The sequence below is a fragment of the Furipterus horrens genome, unplaced genomic scaffold, assembly GCF_987537825.1.
Source record: "Furipterus horrens unplaced genomic scaffold, mFurHor1.1.pri manual_scaffold_1, whole genome shotgun sequence".
Lineage (NCBI taxonomy): Eukaryota > Metazoa > Chordata > Mammalia > Chiroptera > Furipteridae > Furipterus > Furipterus horrens.
The window spans coordinates 104,265,202-104,291,929 of record NW_028327171.1 but is presented as its reverse complement, the minus strand read 5'-3'; the positions used below and the strand labels follow the sequence as shown (position 1 = coordinate 104,291,929).

The window sequence follows — 26,728 nt, the reverse complement described above, 5'->3', positions numbered from 1 at the left end:
GTGTGAATGTGTGCTAACACTGGAGTCAAATGCCTGCCCAGTATCATTACATGTAGTTTCTACAATGGATATTCATGGACTGAAAGGGAACTTCACACCCAAAGTTCTGTGCCAGTGAGTTCAGCCTGTCCAAACAGACCTTGGAAATGTCCTCAGGAATTTATCCCCTAGGGAATTTGTGTTCAGATGGACAGCCATTTTGTAGTCACAAAATCTCCCAAGGAGATTTGGGCTTAAGACTGTCAGCCTTGTTGACCAGGGTTTCTCTACCTTGGCATTGACATTTGGGGCCAGATAATTTCTTGTTCTTTGGACCATCCTGTGAATTGAAGGATGTTTAGCAGCATCCCTGGCCTCTACCTACTAGATGTCAGTAGCACCCTCCTCTCAGTTGTGACAACAACAATGTCTCCAGACATTGCCAAGTGTCCTCTGGAGGTGCAAAATCACTCCAATGGAGAACTACTTGTATAGATACTCCAGGGAACCCATAGTAGTGAAGCTTTGGGAACTAACCATGAAAAACCCACCAGGCCATTTGGTGTCTTATTGGGAGAAGTTAGTCCAGAGTGTTTGCCTCATGTAGGGTGTATCCTGGGAGGACATTGATTTTGGAATGTGGATTCCTGGATTCAAGTCCTGCCAGTACAGATTTGGAGCAAGGTTCTCCACTTCTCTGCTCCTAAGTTTCCTTATTTGAAAATGAGGGGTTAGTATTGTTTGTCTCACATGACACTATTGTAGTGAGGACAAAATGAGGTTTTATACGCACACAAACAAACACACATATATATACTTCAGTATAATTTAAGGCTACATAAACATGGACTTAATAATTGTTCAAATGTAATCTATCGATGTGGTACAGGACTCCCTGTGGCTTATAATATTGCTCTTATGTTAGAAGGCACAGTAAGAGATGTTTAACTTTAAATAAAAGGAAAAGGAAAAAGGTGTTTTCAGCAATTTCAACTAAAATAGGATACAAATAGTTGTATTTTTATATTGGCTTCTTAATTTTGCATTCAGTAATCTGACTAGACTGCACAAGAATTTAAATGTCTTGACTAGAGATAGTGGCTGTTAGTTCTCTTGGGATTCATTGTAATGAACCTGGTAAATAATTCAGGACCATATGAGAGGCCAATGAATGGGCAGCACCTGGTGCTATATTGTTCATGCCTAAGCATGCAAAATCCAAAGATGGCATTCTACACCTGTCACTATTGTTCTGGCTTAAACATGAGTCCTATGTTCTATGGCTATTGAAATAATAATTGATATTTTTTTCCTCTTCCAATTTTTCTCCACAATAAAAGAAAGCTGTGCTAAGCTATTTCAAAAACACAAAGCAAAAGTTGCACCCTCTTATACATTTACACTGGTAAAATTTCAAATATGTTTTCTGTATTAAGGGATAGATTTCTTTAAAAAATTAGGGACCTGTCTACTTTTTCTGCTGAAGCTAATTTGAGACTTTCTGCATTTCTACTTTTGTTCTATAAGGTAGAGCTTCTCTTTAGACCACAGTATTCATATTGCAAGCATCTTCTGGGAGAAATAATGCCCTCCTCTTGCTACTCACCCAGTCTGTGGGCATTCCTAGAATCTTCAGTTTCTCTCTCTATTATGCAAGTAGCCTATCCCACTTCTAGTAGTCTAAATTTAAAAACAAAAAACTATTGGCAGAGGGTTTATGTATCCTCCCGTGACCCCAGCTGAGTGGACATAGGAAGTTCCCCCATTCCCTGAGAGAACAAGAGCCAGAGTGGCCAGCAGACATTGCATGCAGACAGTGCGGGGCACCAGAGCCCACCACTTCCCAGGAGCTTAAGCCATGAGTTGCAGGGAAAGATCTTGAAAGGGTAGGGGATTTCCCAGCAGGGAAAAAAGGAAGATGTGTCTCACACGTTTAAACTAAAGTTTTACAGTGCTGGGCCATAAAAAAGATTGAAGAGAGACTATAGGGCTTTATATCTATAAAGTTTTATATATAATTGTCAGATGTGCTTTGTCATTGTTTTTAAATTATTGCTATAAAGAGGTTTAAGATGTATTTGAGTATATATTTTATCTTAAATATTTGTATAACTATATATAATAAAAATGTAACTATAATTAAAATATATAAAGTATTTAAACCTCTAATAAACCATTTACACAGATATAGATATATATATATATGTAGGTATGTTTGTGTTTTGTGTAATATATATATGTATATAAAAATTTGTATTTGTATGATTTGTTAACAGGCTTAATTGCTTTCCTTTCCTTTGGGACCTGTGTGAGTACTTGGAGCCGTGACTGCCATCTGGTGGCAAGCCAGAATCATCACTCTGTGGTCACTAAGATGCCCACTCCTGTCTCACATAATATGCACAGGCAACAGGGGACCAGGATAGCCTCGGAGGTGGCTGATGAAGGAGCTCAGTGAAATAACTGTTCGCTTCTACCTAAATGGGTTGTTCATCCCAGATTTTGAGCCAGGAACCAACTCCAAAATGGCACCTGTGAAGAAAAGATTTGAGGTGTTCTTACACTTTAGTCCAAGATCTGCTGGTTACCTACCAGCGGGTAACTGAGACTGAAGAAGCACACAGCAAGAGGGGCATGTGATGACATGGAGCCTGAAATAAACTGCTCTGAATTGTGTGACAGTTTCCCTGGCCTGGAGCTGGATCGGCGACCCATTCATGATCTCTGCAAGACAACAACTGTAAGTAAGCAGCCATGGGTGTCAGGGGCTGCTCAGGAATACGTGTTGTTGTGGGTAGAGGAGGAGGAGGAGGAGATGCTCATGAATGACATGTACTTCCAGGCTTTGGTGATGATGGGGCAGTTCACGTTTGATCTAGAGAAGAACATTCATTCCTAATAGCTTCTCTTTCTTCTGTTTTCAGACCTCTTCCCACCACAGCAGTAAGACCATTTCTTCATTATCTCCTGTCCTCTTGGGTATTGTGTGGACTTTTCTCAGCTGTGGAATTCTTCTGATAGTCTTCTTCTTTGGCTTCACAATTCGCTACAGAAAGAACAGGTAAGCAGCTCCATGCCTAGTTTCTCACCTCCCATAGCCTGAATCATGACACCCAGAGTGTTAGTATCATTTTGGCAACTATGTGGGCTAGCGGGAATCAGTGAAGCTTGCCTCCTATTGTGGCGTTAAGCTATGCAAGAAGTTCCCTGCTAAATGGTCTTATCCTTATTGGTACAATTCCCTCTTGAGAGAAAGACCTAGCCCAGTACTGTGCTACCTTCTGCAAGTATCCTCCCCCCCAAAAGAGTGAAGAGTCTCTCTTCAAAAAGGAGGGTACAATCCTTCTAAAAAGATGCTGTACTTATACTAAAAACGGAGCATATGTAGAGAAATCTTCCAAAGCAACACTCAAGTGTTGTGACATAATCAGAACCAGTCTGGATGGGCTAAGTTTTCTGCACAACAGTGAAGCCCTTCTCCCTGGCTGCTCTGCTAGATAATTCTGACTGGTTAGAAAGTCACTGGCTCATCAGAGTAAGCAGCTATGGCTTCCAGGGCTGGCAAAAGAAACAAATGATGACTCTCTTCTGAAGGGACTTGCAGAATCTTGCCTTCCCTGCTATTTGATCCTTCCCTCAGGGACCATTCCATCTCTTCACTACAACACTCTGCCCCTTCCTCCTGTCCCAGGTTGCCTCCAGCCCTCTCTCCCTGCCCCACAGCTGTTTTTTCTGGATAGAGCCCACATCAGATGTCAACAACTCCCTCAGAGAAGCCAGACTCGTCTGGCCCCACTCCAGCCTTACACTTGGTGGTGATCAAGTATATCGTGTTCCATTATCTGGTTCTAGCATTCAGATGAGGATCAGTTGAATTTGTCTAGCAGGCATTTTGGGGTACCATTGGCCATTTGAGGCATGGAGGACATGGAATTGTTAAGCAGCAGTGACTTGACCTATGGGGTCAGCCACTATGTGGCAGTGATATGTGGCGCTCTGTCCTGAGTATGCTCCTAAAACTGTTCCAGCACTTTCATTCTGTTCCTCAAATGCACTAGACCCACTCTCATCTTAAGGCCGCCTACTATTCCCACTGCTTAACAGTCTTCTTCAGATCTTTCCATGACTAGTTACTTCTCATTGTATAGGTCTTGGCTCAAATGTCACCTCCTCAGAGAAGCCTTCCCTGATCATCTTATCTAACGTAGCCTCTCTGCCCAATGGCCACCCAGCCTACACATCTCATTCCATTTCCCATCACTGTTTTATTTTCTTCATAGCAAATATAACTCTGATAGTACCATATTTATTGATTTACCTTTTTATTATCTGGATCCCCCACCAAACTGTAAAGATTATGGACACAGGGACTTTGTCTGCCATGTTCACCACTGTTTCCAACATTTAGAACAGACTGTGGAATATAATAGGTACTTAGTAAATATGTTTTCAGTGACCCTAGGAGGAAGGAGATTTTAAACCTTTGGAGGCTGCTGCCAACAAAATGACTAGGGCTCTGGCTGGTGTGCCTTAGTGGGTTGGAGCATTATCCTGTAAACTGAAAGGTTGCGGGTTCAACCCCTGGTCCGGGCACATACCTACGTTGCAAGTTTGATCCCCAGTTGGGGTGCATATGGAGACATCCAATCCATGTTTCTCTCTTGCATTGATCTTTCTCTCTCTTTCTCTCCCTCTCCCTTCCTCTTTCTCTAAAAGCAATGAAAAAATGTCTTCAGGTGAGGATAAAAAAAAATTAAAAAGAAGATGACTAGAAGTACAGTCTTTTTAGCTGTAAAACACTTCTATGTGCAAATCAATACCTGAAGGGCAAATAAGAAAATAATATTATTGACTCATATGTAATTTTTTCCCAGAAAGTCAATGGTTTAAAGAATTCAGACACAAGTTTTCTTACGGTTAAAGAAGGAAGGCTTAAGCTAAGAATACGATGGCACTGTCTTCCCTTACAACAACTAACAACTGGTTTAACGGCTTCAAAAGCTGGTGTCCTTCCTAAAAGATGAAGCTATCTCGTGAAGCTATAGGAATAAATTAAGAAGCAGAAAAGACATTTCCCTTGTGTTTTAAAATAATTGATTGTTAAAGAAATCACAGATCCAGAGCAAATTTTGATGGTAATGTTATTTATGGAAGGCAAATACCCCTGGGGACCTACATCTTGCAGATTTAAGGCTACAAAAATCAGCTATGATCCTGCGTACAAATGATAGTGAACATTTACTCAGTGCTAATATTTTAACGGGGATTATTATTATTTTTATTAGTATGCTGGTTACAAAGTTAAATATGTTTCAACTTTTATGAACCCATACTATTTTTCCTAAAACAATGTGTTTTTATACACAGTTTTGTGGAGTGCAAGGTTTTTTTTTTTTAAGTATATTTTATTGATTATGTTGTTACAGTATTGCAATTTTCCCCCATTGATCCTTTCTGTCCAGTACCCCCTGTCCCTCCAGCAATCCCACCCCCCTTAGTTCCTGTCCACGGGTTGTGCATATAAGTTCTTTTGCTTCACCCTTTCCTATATTATTCTTAACTTCCCCCTGTCTATTTTATACCAACCAATTATACTTCTTAATCCCTGCACCATTTCCCCATTTTTGCCCACCCCCCCAGCTGATAACCCTCCAAATGATCCCCATACCTATGATTCTGTCCCTATTCTGGTTTGCTTAGTTGGATTTTGTTTTTATTTTTTAGATTCAGTTGTTGATCATTGTGAGTTTGTTGTCATTTTAATGTTCATAATTTTGATCTTCTTTTTCTTAAGTAAGTCCCTTTGACATTTCATATAATAATATCATAGTTTGGTGATTATGAGTTCCTTAAGCTTTACCTTGTCTGGGAAGCACTTTATCTGCCCTTCCTTTTTAAATGATAGCTTTTCTGGATAGAGTAATCTTGGTTGTAAGCCCTTGCTTTTCATCACCTTGAATACTTCTTGCCAGTCCCTTCTTGCCTGCAAAGTTTCTTTTCAGAAATCAGCTGAAAGTCTTATAGGCACCCCTTTGTAGGTAACTCTGCTTTTCTCTTGCTGCTTTTAAGATTCTCTCTTTATCTTGAACCTTTGGCATTTTAATTATGGTGTGCCTTGGTGTGGTCCTTTTTGGTTCTAGCTTGTTTGGGACTCTCTGTGCTTCCTGGACTTGCATGTCTATTTCCTTCGCCAAATTTGGGGAGTTTTCCTTCATTAATTTCTCACACAAGTTTTCAATTTCTTGCTCTTCCTCTTCTCCTTCTGGCACCCGTATGGTTCAGATATTTGCATGTTTAAAGTTGTCCCAGAGGTTCCTAAGCCTCTCCTCATTTTTTAAAATTCTTGTTTCCTCATTCTGTACCAGTTGACAGTATTTTTCTTTCTTATGTTCCAAATCATTGATTCGAACCCTGGTTTCCTTCCCTTCACCATTGGTTTTGTGTGAATTTTCCTTTGCTTCATTTAGCATAGCTTTCACTTCTTCCCTTATGCATTTGCCATACTTAAGGATATCTGTCAAGACTGTGAGCATTTTTATCACCAGTATTTTGAACTCTGCATCTGTAGGTTGGTTTTCTCCTCATTTGTTACGTTGGCTATTTCCTCGTTGCTTAGTTCTCCCACTGGAACCTTGATCCGTTCCCCCTTTTGAGAGCCATACTCTTCTGTCTCCTCAACTTGACCTGCTCGTGTGTTTGTTTGCCTCTGTGTCTTAAGTAGAGCTGTCGCACTTGTTACATTTTAAGGGACAGATCCTTAGGTATTTGTCAGTACAAGACGACCCGTATCACCATGTTGTGGTGCTGTATGTGGGGGAGGGGGTCTGAGAGGGAACATGCCGCCAGCTCAGCACTCACCCCTTTTCCAGGCACCTATCCCACCCTCATATGGGATTGGCACCTCTCCAGCTGTTGCCCTGGCTGTTGCTCCCAGAATGGGCGGGTCTGCAGACATTCTAGGACCATGGGAGCCCTTTAAACAAGACTCTGCTGAGAGACTGGCAGCCTCCTTCTCTGTCCCAGCACCCACTGGTTTGCACAGCCAGAAGCAATGAGACTCTGTTTTTGCCGGCGCTGAGACCATGAGTGCACGGTCCTGTCTGGTGCTGGGAGCACTCCCCAGGTGTCCCTCCCAACCCTTTAAAACATGTGACTGTGCTTTCCACCAGCCTGCTCTGCCACTGCTGCTGCCACCACACTGCGCCCTCTCCACCCTGGCTCTGCCCCTTCCACCTGTCTGGATGAGTATTTATTCTTTACCTCTTTGTTTTTTGGACTTCCATGCAGCTCAGTTTTCTGGAGCTTCTGGTTGTCTCTAGTCTTGAGGTAGTTGTATTCCTTCTTAGTTGTGGAGGGAGATGCAGTGTGTCTGTCTTGGCCTCCATCTTGGCCGGAAGTCCTCTGGAGTGCAAGGTTTTAAAAATCATTTATATATCGTGTTAAAATAGGGACACTTGTAAACAGTGTTGTAGTAGAACAGATATATTTGCTGTCTGCCTTGCTTGCAGTGGAAGCATGACTTGGCATGAAGAATAAAATATTAAAAGGAACTGTGAATAAAAACACATTTTGCAATTAATAGCTTTCAAGCTCAGATAAAAAAAGATAAGATAATCCAGTTTCAAAAGTGCTTTCTTAATTAATAAAATTTTTTCAAAGGTGCAGCATCACAATTAGCTGCATCATTCCAGTTTTATGGTCTCTAAATTTGTGATTCTATGTGTATATGCACACACACTCACACAGATACACACATGTGCCAAAGGTATGAAAACTATTTTAATAAAATTAAATGATATAGTAATATTTGAGTTCAGTTGCAAATATTACATTTTTGATAAAATTTTAAAATGTAGTCTATAAGAGGAAATCAGTAAAGATAAGAAAATTTGAATAACAGTATCAACCAATTTGACCTATTTGACATTTATATAATTCTACACCCAAAACCTATAGAATACATATTCTTTTCAAGTACACATGGAATATTTACCAAGATATGTCATAGTCTGGGACATGGAAAAATTCTCATTAAATTTAAAAGGATTCAAGTCATATAGAGTAAGTTCTCTGGCTACAGTGGAATTAAGTTAGAAATCCATAACAGAAGGATTTCTGGAAAGTACTGAAATATCTGGAAACTAGATAGAGCACTTTAAAGTAACTCATGGTCAAGGAACAAATCAAAAGAGAAACTATAAAGTTTTCAACCAAATGAAAATGAAAATGTAGCATATCAGAACTTGTTGGATGCCATTAAAGCAGTACTTGGTGGTGGAGGTTTGTGGGTGAGGGAAGATTATAGCACTAAACTCCATATTAGAAAAGAAGAAAGATCTACTTTATAAAACAAAACAAAAAAGTAAATAGTCTCCAAAGTAAGCAAAAGAAAGAAAATAATAAAGATCAGAGTAGAAGCTGATAAGATAGAAAACAGAAAAACAACAGGAAAAAACAGTGAAACCAAAGGTCTTTATGAAGATTGATAAAATCGACCAACCTCTAGCTCAAGTGATTAAAAAAAAAAAAAAAAAAAAAGGAAAGAAGATATAATTACCCAAATAAGAAAGGGAGAAATGACCTCACCTAAGATTCCACAAGTATTAAAGGATAACAAGGTAATGTTGAGAACTATGATATGTTGAGAACTATGATAGGCAGTCTCTAAAACATTCTTCAATGATTTCTACCTCCTGATAATTACACTTTTGTGAAATTCTTTCTCCTTGGGTATGGGCTGAACTTAGTGACTTGCTTATAAATAAGATGTTACAAAGACTATGGCTATCTTCTTGGATCTGTCTCACTCTTTCAGTCACTCACTCTGAGGGAAGCCACCTGCCATGTTGTGAGCTGCCCTTTAGAGAGGCCCACATGGCAAGGAACGGATCTTTCCAGTCTGCAGCCAGCAAAGACCTGAGGCTTACTAACAGCCATGTCAGTGAACTTGAAAATAGATCTTCTGAGGCCTGTTAAAAGCCATGTGAATGAGCTTGGAAGCAGATTCCCTCACCCCCACACCCCAGTAAATCCTTGAAGGATGGCAGCCAGAGCTGACCTGTTGACTGCAATCTTGTGAAAGACCCTGCACCAGAGGCACCCAGCTAATCTGTGCTTGTATTGTTGCAGTTTTACTCAAACTCTCTAAAACACTGAAAATAATGGAGCATCTCCTAACTCATTCTATGAGGACAGCATTACCCTGACATGAAAACCTGATAATAACAACAACAAAAATGCCTATAAGCCAGTGTACCTCATGAACATAGAGCCAAAATTCTGAGCAAAATTTTAATGACTTGAGTCCAGCTAAATATAAAAAAGATAATGCATCATGACAAATGAATGCAAGGTTGGTTTAACAGTTAAAGATCAATCAATATAATTCACCATATTTTCCAACTTAAAAAAAGAAAAAACATGTAATTGTCTTAATAGAGAAAAAGCATATGACATGTGTCATGTCAGGATGACTGTAGCCAGGATCCCCACCTCAATGTGCATGTATTTTCCCAAATCATTCTTATATAAGAGAGTGTCTTAGTGCACAGGTGCTACAATAGTTCACAGTTCTTATTGGCCCTGTGCCACGTTTGTCTAATATTCTGTATATACGAGCTCCTGTTGTTCAGGCAGTGCAGATCCTTTGTTCCTGTCTTGCCTGCTGCCATGAGAATAAAGGCAGATGATTTGTTCCAGTCTCGCCTGCCACCACGAGAATAAGAAATAAAGACAGATGTTCTACTGTTGTCTCATCTACTGCCACGAGAATAGAATAAAGGGAGACCTTTTTTCCTGTCTTGCCTGCTACCATGAGAAAAACTTGATATGAATTCCGTCTCCACTGCTCCACTCTTGTTTTTTCAGTTTTGTCAAATCCAAAGTTAACCTGCCTGGAGCTGAACTCCTGTAGTACAACATGATTCAACATCCATTCTTGGTAAAATATCAACAAACTAGGAATAGAAGAGAACTTCTTCAATTTAACAAAGTGCATCTATGAAAAACCTGTAGCTAACACCATTTTTAATGGTATAAGACTGATTACTTTCCCTTTAAGATCAGAAGGAAGACAAGATGTATGCTCTCACCACTTTTATTCAACATTGGAGATTATAGCCTGTGCAATAAGATAAGAAAGAAGCAGAAGGCACCTAGTTTAGAAAGAAAAAATTAAAATGACTTTCCCCGCAGGTGACTTGATTTCTTTATGTAGAAAATCCAGTGTAATCTATTTTTTTAAAAACTGTGAGAACTAATAAACAAGTTTAGCACAGTTGCAGGATACAAGATCAATATACAAAACTCGACCACTGAAAAGTAAAATTAAAAGCAGTACTATTTATAATAGCATCAAAAATATGAACTATTTAAGGATAACTTTAACAAGTAAAATACTTGTACACTGAAAACTACAAAACATTCCTAATCTTAACAAAAAATGTGAAATATCGGTATACTGAAAACTGTAAAACATTGCTAAGAGAAATTAAACTAATTCTAAATGAATGGAGAAATAATGTGTTCATGGGTTGGAAGACTCAATATTGTTAATTTTCCACTAATTGATGTATAGACTAAGCTCAATCACAATCACAATCCCAGTTGGTGTTTTTAAAAGTAAGTTGGCAAGATGTTTCTAAAATTTATGTAGAAATATGAAGGACCTAGAATAGTCAGAAGAATTTTAAAATTTTAAAATAGAATAAATTTGGAAGAGTAGAAGCACCTGATTTTAAGACTTATTACCAATTGACAGACAGTTTGGTATTAAGAAGAGCTAGACCTATCTATCAACAAAACATAATAAAAGATAGAAATAAACCTACATATATATGGGAAACTGCTTTTCAACAGAGGTACAAAGGCCATTCAGTGGAGAAGGGATAATAGTCTTTTCACCAAGTGGTGCTGGCACAATTGGGTAGTCACATGAAAAATGAACTTTCAGCTATATCTCATACAATATTCTGAAATTAACTCAAAATGGATCATAGACCTAACTGTAAAACCTAAAAGTAATATTTCTCAGAGAAAACATAAGAGAAAAATGCTGTGACCTTGGAATAGCAAAGATTTCTCAGGTACAATACTAAAAACACAAACCATAAAAGAAAACATTGATAAATTAGACATAAAATTTAAAACCTCTTCTAAAAAGAACCTTGAGAAAATAAAAAGAAAACCGCAGACAGGAAGAAAATGTATGCAAATCATGTACTTTATAAAAAATATATATATCCAGAATATATAAAGAACTATTAGAACTCAATAAAAAGAAAACAAACCATATGAAAATGAGTGAAAGATTTAAACAGACACTTCACCAGAGTAGATATGTGGATGGTAAATATGCATATGAAAAGATGTTCAACACCATTAGTCACTAGGGAAATGCAAATTAAAACCTATTAACTACACCCTGACCAGTGGCTCAGTTGGTTGGGCGTCCTCTGCAAAATGAAAGGTCACTAGTTCAATTCTCGATCAGGGCACATGGCTGGGTTGCGGGTTCAGTCCCCAGTCGGGGTGTATGCAAGAAGCAACCAATTGATGTTTCTCTTTCACATCAGTGTTTCTCTTTCTCTCTTTCTCCCTCCTTTGCCCTCTTTCTAAAAATTAATTAATTAATTAATTAAAAATAAAACGAATTAACCACCACTACACACCTATTAGAATAGCTAAAAATTTTGAAATCTGACTAAATCAAGTGTTGGCATACAATACTGGTGGAAATGCAATGTGGTACAACCACTTTGGAAAATAGTCTCTTAGTTTCTTTAAAAATTCAACATACACCTACCATATGATTGTTATGGAGCATTTGCGAGCAAAGAGGACACGAGGCAATTTAGAAACAAATTGATGGCGTTTATTTACCTGGCCAGGGATGGTTCTTCCCACCTTCAGAGGCAGAAGATGGGAGAGCCGCGCTGCCTTACAGACTAAAAGGTTTTTAAAGGTTTCTAAAGGCAAAAAAAAACTAGACTCATGTCCTTGGAGCTGCCCAATAAAAGTAGTGGGTGGGAGAAACTACACATAGACACTTTCTAATTTAGAGGGGGCTTTAGCTGATAAACATTTAGTGCATTTAGTGCACTTAGTGCACCTGGGATAGAGATAACAGCCAGGGTGAGCTAACAAAGGGACTTCAGCTAGTAAATTCTTGGTAGTGAATTCTTGATGCATCTGGGATAGAGATAACAGCCAGGGTGAACTAACAAGGGGGCTTCAGCTAATAAATTCTTGGTGCATCTGGGATAAGTGAGCAAAATAACTTGCCACTGGAGTAAAAAAGCAAAAATGGCAAAATAGCAAAAAAAGTAAAAAATGACCTATCACAATGATCTACTCTTCTGATCTTAGGTTTTTATCCAAGCAAAATGGAACTTTATGTCCATACAAAGACTTGTACACCAATGTTCATAAGAATTTTATTCTAATAGCCCCATACTCGAAATAGCACAAATATCCATCAACAAATCGTGGCATATCCATGCAATAGAATACTAACCCATCATTAAAGAGAATAAATTATTGATACTTGGAACAGCATGGATGACTCTTAAAATAATTATGCCAAGTGAAAGAAGCCAGGCAAAACGATTATATAATATATAGTTCCAATTATACAAAATTATAGAAAATTAAGCAAATTTATCATTAACTAACCTGTAGTGATAGAAATCAGATCAGCAGATGGCTGCAGGTACATGGAGTGGGGAGCACAGAGGGGCAGGAAGGAGGGATTATAAAAGGACTTGTGGAAACTTTCGGGGGTGATAGATATGTTCATTACCTTGATTGTGGTACTTCGCAAGTGTATATATTTATCAAAATTTGTCAAATCATGACTTTATGTATAGTTTATTATATGTCAGTTACATTCAATACTATTTGGAAATGTAGCCTATGCACATTCTTATTTTTCTGAGAAGGTTCTCATGAAGAAACAAATTATACAATATCTTGTATCCTTTTCCAAAGGGTCCTGCTTGCTAGGTGATCTAAAACCCATCTGATAACTTTGCTAGTTATTAAGGTCAAATATAATAATGCATTCTCTTTTCTACATTCTTCATGCAGTTTCATAAGAATCATAATGACTTAACTCTTGGAACAAAACAGATATTTTAGGCCCAAAGGATTGCTTTCCTGGTGCCTCCTCTGAAATGTGTAAAATAAGGGCAATGTCAAAAGTTTTGCATGAAGCTAAGTAAAGGACTTTTATTCTGAGAGCTTACTCACTATTACTTGTGATAAGGATTGTAAATGGTAGTTGTTATTTACATACTGTTATTTCTCAGAATTAAGTCACATTCCTACAAGAATCCCAAGTATCTGGGACTTTACTATCTGGGAAATCCAGAAATTTGAGTGATAAGAGTTGTGTGGGATGTGAGCTTTTGCCCTACTTGCAAATTAACAGGTCATAGATGCTAGCAAAAGACATGAGTCTCTTGGGTCAGAGACAAAGTACTTTACTGCTCAGGGCAAAAGCAGTAGTCAGAGCTTCATGTTGGGTTTGTGCTGGCCCCCAGGCCCCCAAGCTCCATGTGGATGATGGAGGGCCCAGTGGATGAAGCTTGCACATGAAGTGGGCTGCCTTTAAAGGAGAAGAACCTGAGCCTGGGGAATTCATGTTTTTATAATGAGTTTTAGCAAGCCTACTTTTTGTTTAGGAGGAGGTGCTACCTCATCCCTCAAGGTTTCTCACCACAAACACAACCCTGAGAAATGGCCTGAAGAAAGAGCAGTCAGTAAGTTCCTTGCCTCTTGGTGTACTCGAAAGAATGTACAGAGCTGCCCAGGGTGCATGGTAGAGTGCCACTCCCAACACTGGGGACTGTGCACAGAGGGACCTGCCACCTCTGCCCGCGCCCTGTGCTGGAGTGGCAGCGGGAGAACCAGGGGCTGGTGCATAGCTGAAATGTGTCCATCCCTGTGGCCTCCTCCCTGTAGCACAACTTCCTAGATAGCTCGTTAGGCAGGCCTTCTGGCAGCAAACAGTGGAGTTGCCTCACTCATTCCTGTGCCGTGCTGTGTTTGCTCACTGTGCCTTCAGAAAATCCAACACACTGCGTAAGTCCTGGTTGTCAAGCATGTTATTGTTGTACCCTTGTGAGAATCTCCCTGACTCCCCAGGTTTCACATTATTTTCTATTATAAAAAAGGCCGCAAGATCTCCACACTTTTGAGAAGGATTAGACTCATTATCATCTTTCCTTTGTTCTTCTGTTTCTTAAAGTCTTTACGGTATTATCACCTGAGTAAGGTTTATTAATATCAATAGTAAATGTTTCCTGAGCTAAACACCTACTGTGCTCAGAAGACTGTGTAAAAAGTGCTTTTAAGTGTTCCTCAGAGCTTCAAATGCCTCACCTAAGTGGAAAAACATGAGCAAGTCTGAAAAGTATGTTCTGTTTCTGAAAAATAGCTTTTCAAAAAATAACTCCTTGCTGCAGGAATAGGAGCTGTGCTCCTTCCATATTGATTGTTTCAGGTCCGTTCACTGTATGGTTTGAGTGATTGGAGCAGAAGGGAAGGTGACAGGGAAGAAAGGAAAGCAGTACTGTCTTGTTGGTGCTGAGAAGGTTTGCACCATATTGTGCCGCACAAGGATTTATGGATCTTCTCTATAATTTTTGGTTTGATGGTTATTGCCAATTGCCTGTAACAAATCTATATATCTCCTACTGGTTCCATTTCTCTGACTGAATCCTAACTAATACACTAGGAAAAGATATACAGTATCTCTACATAGAAAATCATAAAACATTTTTGAGGGACGTTAAAGAAATTCTAAAAAATTAAATGATATATTTATAGATTAGAAGACTCAATATTTTAAAGATAAATTTTCTCCCCAGATTGATGAGTGGATTCATTGTAATTGCAATAAAAGTTCCAACTTTCTTTTTTTCTGGTGAACTCAGTGAGCTGATCCTCAAATTTATATGGAAATTCAAAGGGCCAAAAATAGCCTGGAAAAAATGAAGAAGATGAGGGGATTTTTCCTCTTTTGGATATTAAGATTCATTATAAACCTAGTAATTAAGGCATGCTAAGTGTGTATTGGAGCAAAGGGTAAATAAATAGACTAACGGAACAGAATGTAGAGAATCAACATACATTCAGGAATGTGAGCAGTCTTTTGTTGGTTTCAGACCCCTGGCTGTTAACTGATTGAGCTCTCTTGTCTCTTCCTCTCATTCTCCTGCCTACTGTAATTTAATTTGGGGCATCTCATAATTTTGCTCTTGTCAGAGACATAACAAATAGCTTAAAATTTTAAAGGTAATGTTAAAAGAAAGATGTAAACCTATGAAATTCTTATCTACTCACAGTGAAAGTGCAAATTGGAACAACTACTTTGAAAAAATAATTTGGCATATCTTCTAAAATAACACATATACCTTGTGAGCCAGCAAATCCACTTCTAAATTGTATACAAGAGAAGTGTATGTACATTTATACCCAGAATTGTATAAAGAATATTAATGATACTGTTATTTGTAATCAACTCAAATGCTGTCCAGTAGTAGAAGGAATAAATAAGTCATGGTGTAGTCTTGCAATGGAATACTGTACAGCAAAGAAAACAGACTAGTTATAGTCACATGCAGAAACATGGAAGAATCCCACAAATTCAAATTTAAAAAGCCAGCCACCAAAGAGCATGTACTATATGATTCCCCTTATATAAAGTTAAAACCAGACCTAACTAAAGTATTGTGTTAAAAGTCAAGACAGCGGTTTACCTTTAGGGAGGAAGGGAAAAAGAGTAATATTATGAGTGGAGATTTTGAGGTGCTGCAATGTTTTCTTTCTTGACTCGGATGATAGTTACATAGATATCTTCTTTGTGATAATTCACTGAGCTAAGTATTTATAATTTATGCACTTAAAAATACTTTTTCTAGCCCAATATTTTTTCTTTGAAGTCAACCTGTCAGGGACCTACAATCATAGGAATCATGAAAAGAAAGTGGCATTGTCTTCAGGGGACTGTTGAACATGAGGACAGAGTCAATTTCCAAATACCTTCTTTACACAATATTGAATGTCCATATGTGTTCAACTGTTTCACCCTAATAGATTTTCTTACTTTGATCAAATTACTGCATCAAGATTTATTCTTAAATTTCCTGTTCCTTTCGCTTTCATAAATGTAGCTGAGCATCAGAATTTTACTTAATTTGGATGCTAACAAGATTAGACAGTAATCTGACATTAATCAGTTTTTTATCCTATTCTATGCCTTATTTCATCTCCATCCCACTAAAGAGGTTACTTATGGGGAGGGAGGTGTCAGATAGTAAAATGTGTCTCAGACATTTTGAATTTTGCCATTATCAGTCGTAAAACATACTGCCCCCCCCCCCACCCCATTGTGTGTGTAGGGGGGTGGGGGAAGGTGGTGATCAGGATGCTAATCTATGCACAGTGACCTTTGTTTCTATCTGACTGAGCAGATGTAGGAATTAATCATTGTCACTCCTGGATGCTGTGGCTGCAGCTGTCTCCCACTGCCTTTCTGCCCCTGATAGATTTATTCATGTATTTTGTTTGCTGGAAAACATGCCTCAGCACAGAAAAATTGGCAAATTAGAGAAGCTTATCTGTGAATATGTTTTTAGAATCATATTTTTTCTGCACATCTGTACCTATATATTCTGAACTCTTTAAAAGAAGAAAAAAAGAGAAAAGAAAAACAAGCTGGTAACATTGTTTGTGTAACATCTGAACCATTATTTCTCATCCTGAGAAATTTCACATTGGATCAGTGTCCTGGATTGCACAGAGCTGACTGTCTTCTAACCTCTATACTCTTCTTCTTTTTGTAACTGCACCCTGGAACTTGCAATTATCAGTTTATTCCAAGTCCCAGAATCCAGGCATACTTTGGTTCTAGGCATAAGAAAATCAGTGTTCTAAACTAGAACTAAATTTATTTTATAGCAAACCCCACTAAACCTTCAGACCATAACTATCACTTTCTGAACCCCAAGCATTCCCATTACATAGATATTCCTGCAGCCTCACCAAATCTAACCCCTAGTGATACTGATGCCAGCCTGGATGGAAATCAAAGCCATACCCTTTTGGATATTGGGGGTTAGCTCCAAAATCCAGTATAAATTCCCTGGGCCTGGTTTATCTGTTCTCATTTTCCTCTGTCTCTCTATCAGGTCAGTATGCCCTGGGGCAAAGGCTAAAGGGTAGCAGCCAGAGCCTTTTCAGAGTCTGTTCATTCCTTTCTGGTGGCCCACTGACTGCCAGAACTGTAGATCTTTGCTGTAGATGATATCTATGCTAGCCTGGGCATTTCTAGTGCCACCCCTCACTCACTGGGACCTCTGTCATTTTCTGCCTGCTTAATTCTCACTCACAGTTTACTCCTTTGTTGATTCTTTCTGGTTTCTCTTCCTCAGAATGATTTCCTGGTTTTGAACGTTCTGCCATATTCAATCCCTAGATTACCACTGCTTGTCCTTACATTCATGCTTCCAGCATCTGTTTTATGTGTCTTAATCTTAGGAGTCTTCCTAGACTCCTGAATTCAAACTCTTTTGGTCTAACTTCTTCAGCCACCATTTGAGCCCCAACTCTGATAGTCTTTCTTTTTCTGATAGTTTTACTAAGTACCTTATTAGGAAAAGACAGATTAATCCTCCAATGTCAACCTTAGTGATTGGGCCCATCTCCCAGAGAGAGAAACAAGCAAACCAATTGTCCATTTGACAGATGGAAGGATAAATAAAAGGTATTAGGTCAATGTGAAGACTTTCAACCAAGATGGAGGCATAGGCAGACATGCTGCATTTCCCTCACAGCTAAGAAGGAATTTAAAACCACTTCAAAACTAAAAAAGGCCAGAAGATCCAGAAAATCAAACTACATAAAAATTAAACAAACAAAGAAATAAGGAAGAAATATTCAGCCAGAAAAGTAGGAGGGCAGAGCTGGGACAGAAAGAATGAGGTGCAGTGCTGTGGCAACAGCTGTGGAGGCAGTACTTGGCAGTGGCGGCTGGCATCACTGCCAGCGGCAGTGACACAGGGACGGTAGCTGTGGTGAAAAATGCAGTCATCACTTCCAGGCAGGATGGAGGCGTAGACAGTCACACGGCATCTCCCTCCACAACTAAGAAGGAATACAACTACCTCAGACTAGAGACAACCAGAAGTTCCAGAAAATCGAGCGGCATGGAAGTCCAACAAATAAAGATATAAAGAAGAAATACTCATCCAGACAGGAAGGAGGGGCAGAGCTGGGGGGAAGAGGACCCAGTGTGGTGGTGGCAGCAGTGGCGGCAGCTACAGGCTGGCGGAAAGCACAGTCATATGTTTTAAAAAGTAGGGACACCTGGGGAGTGCTCCCAGCACCAGACCAGACCACACAGCTCACGGTTCCAGTGCCAGGGAAAATCAAGCCTCATTGCTTCTGACTGTGCAAACCAGAGAGCATTAGGGTGGAGGAAGAAGTAGTGTCCGCTTGTTTAAAGGGCCCCCACGGTTCTAGAATGCCCGCAGACCCACCCACTCTGGGAACGACGGCCAAGGCAACAGCTAGAGAGGCACCAGTCCTATACAGAAGTGGGAGGAGTGCCTGGAAAAGGGGCAAGTACTGAGCAAGTGACATTGTTCTCTCTCAGACCCCTCCCCCACACACAGCACCACACGTGGTGAAACAGGTCAACAGTACTGACAAATATCTAAGGCTCCGCCCGTTACAACATAACAGGTATGACAGCTCTACCTAAGACACAGAGGCAAACCAACACAGGAGCCTGTCACGATGAGGAGACAGAGAAGTATGGCCCAAAAGAGGGAATGGATCAAAGTTCCAGTGGGAGAACTAAGTGACAAGGAGATAGCCAACCTGACAGATAAGGCCAGTGGGAGAACTAAGTGACAAGGAGATAGCCAACCTGACAGACAAGGACATAGCCAACCTAACAGATGTAGAGGTCAAAGCACTGGTAATAAAGATGCTCACAGACTTGACAGAAAAAAAGTTAGCATGACAGGGAAAAACTTAAGGCTATACTAAGTGAAATGAAAGAAAATCCATACAAAATTAGTGGTGAAGGAAAGGAAACCGAGGTGCAAATCAACAAATTGGAACATATGGAAGAAATAAACAGTCAACCAGTACATAAGGAGGAAACAAGAATTGAAAAAAATGAGGAGAGGCTTAGAAATCTCTGGAACAGCTTTAAATGTCCCAACATCCGAATCATAGGGGTACCAGGAGAAGAGAAAGAGCAAGAAATTGAAAAATTATGTGAAAAAATAATGAAGGAAACTTCCCTGATTTGGGAAGGAAATAGACATACAGGTCCAGGAAGCACAGAGTCCCAAACAAGCTAGAACTAAAGAGGACCACACCAAGACACATCATCATTAAAATGCTAAAGGTTAAGGATAAAAAGAGAATCTTAAAAGCAGCAAGAGAAAAGAAGAGTTACCTACAAGGGGTCCCTATAAGACTATCAGGTGATTTCTAAAAAGAAACTTTGCAGGCATGAAGGGGCTGGCAGGCAAGAAGTATTCAATGTGATGAAAAGCAAGGATGTACAACCAAGATTACTCTATCCAGCAAAGCTATCATTTAGAATGGAAGGGCAGATGAAGTGCTTACCAGACAAGGTAAAGCTAAAGGAGTTCATCATCACCAAGCCATTATTATATGAAATGTTAAAGTGACTTACTTAAGGAAAAGGAGATCAAAACTATGAACACCAAAATGACAACAAAATCACAGCCATCAACAACAGAATCTAAAAAATAAAAACAAATTAAGCAGACAACCAGAGTGGGAACAGAATCATAGGTATGAGGAGATGTGGAGGGGTGTCAGCTGGGAGGAGGAAGGGGGGGAGAAGGAGGGAAATGGCGTAGGAATTAAGAATAGTAGGAGGGTGCAGAATAGACAGGGGGATGTTAAGAATAGTACAGGAAAGGGTAAAGTCAAAGAAATTATATGCACGACCCATGGACATGAACTAAGGGGCAGGATTGCTGGAGGGAGGCGTGTGCTGGGAGGCGTGTAACAGCATAATCAATAAAACATAATTTTCTAAAAAGGTGTTATATACATTCAATGGAATATTACCCAGCCTTAAAAAGGAAGGAGGTCCTGACACATCTTACAACATGTATGAACCTTAAGGATATTATATTAAATAAAATAAGCCACCCACAAAAAAGCAAATGCTGTATGAATCCACTCATATAAAATGTGTACCATAGAAACTAATGGTAATAGAAGCTAGAATGGTGGTTGCCAGGAGCTGGGGGAAGGGAGGAATGGGGAATTCTTGTTTAATGGGTACAAAGTTTCAGTTAATGTTCAGTTAATTGTTGTTTAACGAGTTTCAGTTTAGCAGGATGAAAAAGTTTTGAAGATTGGTTGAACAACAGTGTGAATATAATGAACATGACTGAACTATACACTTAAAAATGGTTTAGACAACCTGTCTGGTGTGGCTCAGTGGATTGAGTGCCAGCCTGTGAATCAAAGGGTTCCCAGTTTGATTCCCAGTTAGGGCACATGCCTGGGTTGCAGGCTGGGTCCCCAGTTGTGGGTATGAGAAAGGCAGCCACACACTGATGTTTCTCTTCCTCTCTTTTTCGCTCCCTTCCCCTGTCTCTTAAAATAAATAAATAAAATCTTTTTTTTTATGGTTAAGAAGGTGCCCTGGCCAGTGTAGCTCAGTTGGTTGGAGTGTTAGAGGTTCAATACCCCGTCAGGACACATACCCAGATTGTGTGTTCGATCCCCAATCAGGGCATGCATGAGAAGGCAGCCATTTGCTGTTTCTCTCTCTCTCTCTCTCTCTCTCTTTCTCTCTCTCTCTCTCCCCCTCACCCCCTGCTCTCTCTAAAAGCAATGGAAAAAAAGTGTTCTTGGATGAGGATTAAAAAAAATAAAAATGGTTAAGATGGTCATTTTAATGCTATTTTTATTTGTAATTTTATTTTATCTTACCACAATTTAAAATTTTTTAAAAATATTTTAAGGAGAGAACAACAAAAACTCCTATTAGTAGGCAACTCATTTTGGCCACATAATCTGTTATAGGGCCACTTTCTTAAAACTTTATTTTATTGCCTACATGACCTCTTGGGAGATAATGATCATCCTTAAATCACTATCTGTTTTATGAAGTTGTTACTTTATTTTTCATGTCCTAAATTTGCACATCTGAACTTTTAAGTGATATCCTCTCTTTTAAGAATTCCAGAATTTCATTCTACCATACTCAAGATCTCTTAGCAATTTAATAGATTTCTCTCACATCCCATTAACCTTTCCGTTTCCAGGCTGCATTGTGTAAGAGTCTGTCCTCACTCAATAGACCCTGACATTCCAGTTTTCCTTCTCTAGAACTGATTTTCCTTCTATGACCAAAGCCAGATGTTTTATTGTAGTGTGCTCTGAGACTTTACTTTGGACTTTAGAGTCTCAGAAGAAAACAAGAGGAGGTGGCCTAGTTTTGTGTGAGAGGTACAACAAACAACAGTAAAATAGAAATGTTATTGGCAAAGGGAGTCTTTTTCAAATCTCCATTGATAAATATTTCTCAGACACATCAGAGAACAATGGGAATATACTTACTCTTTTTTTTCTTTTGAGCTATAATTCATGTATCATGAAATTTACCTTTTTAAAGTGTACAGTTCAGTAGCTTTTAGTATATTTCCAACATTGGGCAGTCATCACCACTGTCTTAATTCCAGTACGTTTTTATTACACCAGAAAGAAACCTCATACCCACTTGCAGTCTCTCCCCATTCCTCCCTCCCCTCAGCCTCTGGCAGCTACTAGTCTACTTGCTGTCTCTATAGATTTGCCTAATCTGGTCGGTACCCATAAATGGAATAAAACATGTGGTCCTTTGTGTCTGGTTTTTTTTTTTTTTCACTTAGCACAATGTTAGCATAATGATTATGGGGCTTATCCATGCTGTAGTAGAAAGCAGTACTTCATTTCTTTTTATTGATGAATAATGTACTGTTGTATGCATATTCCACATTTTGTTTTTCCATTCATCAGTTGATAGGTATTTGGTTGTTCCCACTTTTTGGCTATTAAAAATTATATTCTGACCCTGGCTGGTGTGGCTCAGTGGATTGAGTGCCGGCCTGCGAACCAAAGGGTCACCAATTCAATTCCCAGTCAGGGTACATGCCTGGGTTGTGGGCCAGATTCCCAGTTGGGTGAGAGGCATTGATGTTTCTCTCCCTCTTTTTCTCCCTCCCTTCCCCTCTCTCTAAAAATAAATAAGTAAAAACAAAAAATAAAAATAATATTTTGCTATGAACATTCATGTACAAGTTTTTGTATGGTCATGGGTTTTTCCTTGTCTTGGGCATATACCTAGGAGTGGAATTGCTAGGTCATATGCTGGCTCTATTTTCATTAGTGCTGACCTGTTTTCCTAAGTGACTATACCTTTTTACAATCTCACCTGCAATGTATGGGGGTTCCAGTTTCTGCACATCATTGTCACCACTTGTTATCTTTATTTTTATTTTAACTTTAACCAACAAAGTGGTTTTGTAGTTTTGATTTTACTCAAATCATTGTGTTTTGATTTGCATTTCCCTGATGGCTAATAATGCTGAGCATCTTTTTATGAACATGTTGGCCATTTGTATATCTTCTCTGGAGAAATGTCGATTCAAATCATTTGACAATTTTTTGAAGTAGATTATGTGTTTTAGGAATATACTTAAACCGGTAACTTCTCAAATTTGATTCATATTAGAATCTTCTAGGGAGCTTTTAAAATCTTGATACCCAGGCTTCACTCTAAACCAGTTAAATTAGAATCCCTGGGGGGTAGCACACTACCAGCATTAAAAAAAAAAAAAAAAAAAAAAAAAAAAAAACTCTGCAGGTAATTCCAATGTTTGAGAACAAGTGCTATAGACTAGATGACCAACCTGATGATACCAATATAGAAACATCAAAGATTTAGAAACGTAGAAATCATTCCAGGTATTAAAAGTTGAACTGTATGTGAATTGTAAAAAGACTAATCAAATCAAGAGGTAGAGGGGAAATTTTTAATAAGAATATTTTAACAGGATGGACTGTGCCATAGCAGGAAGTTTCAAACCACCTACAGTTAGAGAAAATGTCCTGGCTGTGTATCTTGCCTAGCGACTAAGAGATGGTCTTAGGAGGTAACTATGGGTGAGCCAATAAATGTGAATAATCGTGACACAATTGAATCCATAAGCCCAGAAATTTTATCTTAGTTATTCAGTGTTGAAAAGAAAACTGACAAAATGTGAATATTAACAAGGAGAAAATTGAAAAGGAGGATTTGAAAGTCATAGGAAGATTGGAGGCATAGTGGAGGGAAAAAGACATCTGTCAAAGAATGTAAAAAGCTCCCCAGATGAGAGCAGGGAGCCCACAGGGTTTGTCAGGTTAGGAACAAAATAGGTAAAAGGACTTTGAAAAGCACCTTGGAGGAGAGTTTAAAACACATAAAGGGATTATTTAAATCTATTAAAAAGTAAAAGCTAGAAAAAAGATGGGGTCGTTTGCTGGTAATAAGGGGCACAGGGCATGCTCAGAGACCAAAAGGCAAGGCTAAACTAATTATGTGTCTCTGATTTTACTGAGAAAGATACCAGAATGATTAGCACACTCAAAATGCCCCCTAGCTGTTGATCAAATAGTTTTTTGGTGTTTTGTGTATTTTGAGTCAGGTAGACAAATAAATACTGATTAACCACTAGAGTCTGCTGGCATTCTTCTTGAGACATTTGAAGTCCTCTGGAAGAAGTGTGTCTCTTGGTCATGCCTCTCCCTGAAGCTGTTGCCCTAGCCCTCTGGCTCCTACTAACCCCAAGCATCTTAAAATGGTGATCTTCATTAGCTACCTCCACTTCACCATCTCTGACTCATTCTTCAACCCATGGCCTGATTCCACTGAAATGACCTTTGCCAAAGTCACTAAATCAACTGATCTTTTTAGACGCCATTCTCTTTAGCCTCAAGGCATATAACATTTAACCATCTTCTCTGTCCTTCCTTTCTGAAATTCCTCTTTTCTTGACTTTACCATACAAAAATGCCCTAGTTTTACCTTTCTAGTTCTTACCAGCTACTTACACTTCCTGAACTCTACCTACCCATGTAATGTTGATATCACCTTGGGTTTCAGTCTTGATTCACTTCTTACACTATACCCCTCACTTGGTCTTCATCCCTCCCAAGCCCTGAGTCTTTCAAATCCCATTTCCTAACTTCATAGTTGCTATTGTCAGATGGCTGTTCCTCAGTCAATTCAGATTCAGTGACCAAAAACCAGTCTCATACCTTACCTTGATCTTCCTCTACTTCTGTGTCTTTCCTGTCTCAGCTAATAGCACTATCATCCGTTTCTCATTTGGGATCCTTTTGTCTCCCTGCACATCCAGTTTGTCACCAAGTCTTAGATATTAAACCTCTGAAATGTCTCTCAGATCTGGCTCCTATTGTCCCTCTCTGTTGCCCTGATCTATTGTTCATCTGAATAATTGCAGTAGCCCCCTAAATGGGGGCTTCTCCATTTCCAATTGAGCTACTGCCCTCTTTCCAGCATTGTTTTCAAACATAGACTTGGTTTTCAACATAGACTTCTACTGCCTACACAACTCCCTTGGTAAGCATTTAAGGTCTTTTGGAGTCTGGTCTTCATCTACAGTTTCTGCTTATTCCTTGAAATTAAGCTGTGCTCTCATCATGCAAGGTATATAGCCATTCCTCAAGTGTACCATGCACTGCATCGCCATGCCTCTGTTCACACTTTCTTGTTTCATGAGTCTCCTCATTTTTCACCTGACAAATACATACCTATTCATCCAGTAAAACAAAGTTTTATCCGTCCAGATGTGATCCCTGAAACAGCAGCATCAGTATCGTCTGGGAACTTGATAGAAATACAAGTTCTCAGAGCCCTACCCTAGACCCTACTGAATCTGAAACTTGGGGATGATGACCAGGTCTGTGTGTTAACAAGCTCTTTAGCTGCTTTTTATCAATTCTGAAATCTAAGAGCCTCTGTCCTAAGGCACAGTTCCTTTATTAATGCCCATAGCACTTTCCATACACCTATGTTACTTACTACAGATTTATTTACCTACTACAGATTTATCTATTCAGTCTTTTATATTTTACTTATAATCATATTTAACTACTCACTTATTATTCTCCTCTGCTACATATTGAGTCCCCAATGTCAAATACAATATTTTTGTGTATTTTCTAGCATCTGCCACAGTGTCTGGTGCATAGGAGATACTTGATAAGAATTCGGAGCTTGCCCTGGCTGCTGTGGCTCAGTGGATTGAGCGTTGACCTGCAAACCAAGTGTCGCTGGTTCGATTCCCAGTCAGGGCACATGACTAGGTTGCACGTCAGGTCCCCAGTTGGGGGTGCAAGTGAGAGGCAACCACACAGTGATGTTTCTCTCCCTCTCTTTCTCCTTTCCCCTCTCTCTAAAAAACAAACAAACAAACAAATAAATTATTAAAAAAAAAAAAAAAGAATTTGGAGCTTAGCCCTGGCCAGGTAGCTCAGTAGGTAGAGCCTCATCTTAATGTGCCAAGGTTTTGGGTTCAATCCCCAGTCAGGGCACATATAAGAATCAACCAATGAATGAATAAATAAGTGGGACAACAACTTAATGTCTCTCTCTCTCTCTCAGAATCAATAAATAAAATTTAACAAATAGTTGAGAGTCTAAAACATACTGCCCTCCCCTGCAGGATCTGGTCTAGTCAGAGTCCATGCATACGAACACAAAGGGCTGATAATGAAATGATATCCAAGGTTTTTTACTCTTAAAGGTTGACATGTGCCTCATAAGCCAAAAACACACACCCTGACAATACCAGGCGTCAGCAAGGATGCAGAGAAACTGGGTCTCATACCTTGCTGGTGGGTATGTGAAATGTTACTGCTGCCATGGAAAACAGTTTGGCAGATTTGTGTAAAATAAAAAATACACTCATTGTATAATTCAGCAACCACACTCATGGGTGTTTGCCCTGGAGAAATGAAAGCTATGGTTACACAAAAACCTACATACAAATACGGAAACTATTTGTAATAATCAAAAACTAAAAACAATACAAACCTCCTTCAACAGATGAATGTATAAAAAACTATGGTACATTCATACAATGGAACGCTACCCAATAATAAAGAGGAACAAGCTTTTAATACATGCAACAACTTGGATTAATCTCAAGGGCCTTATGTTGAGTGAAAGAAAAATTCAGTCTCAAGAGTTTACACATTATACAATTCTCTTTATGTTGAATTCTCAAGAGATGAATTTATAGCAATGAAGAATAGATCAGAGGTTGCCAGGGGTTCCAGTTGAGAGAAAAGTGTGACTATAAAGGGGTAGTTTGAGGAAAGTCTTGTTTGGTTTGCGTGATGAAACAGCTCAGTATCCTGATTATGGTGGTCGTTACATTAATCTGACATGTGATAAGTTTCATAGAACAACACACACACAGAGTACATATAAAAACTGGTGAAATTCAAATAGGGTGTGTAGTTTAGTTAATAGTGTTATGTGACTGTTGGTTTCCTGGTTTTGATAATGTACTCTAGTTATGTAAGATGTTATCTTTGGAGAAGGCCAGGTAAAGAGTACACAGAAACTTTGTTCTATTTTGTACCTTCTTAGGAGCTTTAAATAATTTCCAAATAAAAAGTTTTTTGAGAA

At 39.0% G+C, this 26,728-nt stretch overlaps 1 protein-coding gene across 1 annotated transcript in view; it reads left to right on the top strand.

The window, feature by feature from the left end:
- Positions 1-2,440: 2,440 nt before the first annotated feature.
- GPR156 (G protein-coupled receptor 156) overlaps positions 2,441-26,728 on the top strand; it is a 63,226-nt gene continuing 38,938 nt past the window's right edge. The window contains exons 1-2 of the mRNA XM_090277082.1: positions 2,441-2,719; positions 2,904-3,040. Of these exons, the coding sequence (XP_090133208.1) occupies positions 2,624-2,719; positions 2,904-3,040 (233 nt within the window). The 5' untranslated portion in view covers positions 2,441-2,623. The remainder of the gene's footprint in view (positions 2,720-2,903; positions 3,041-26,728) is intronic.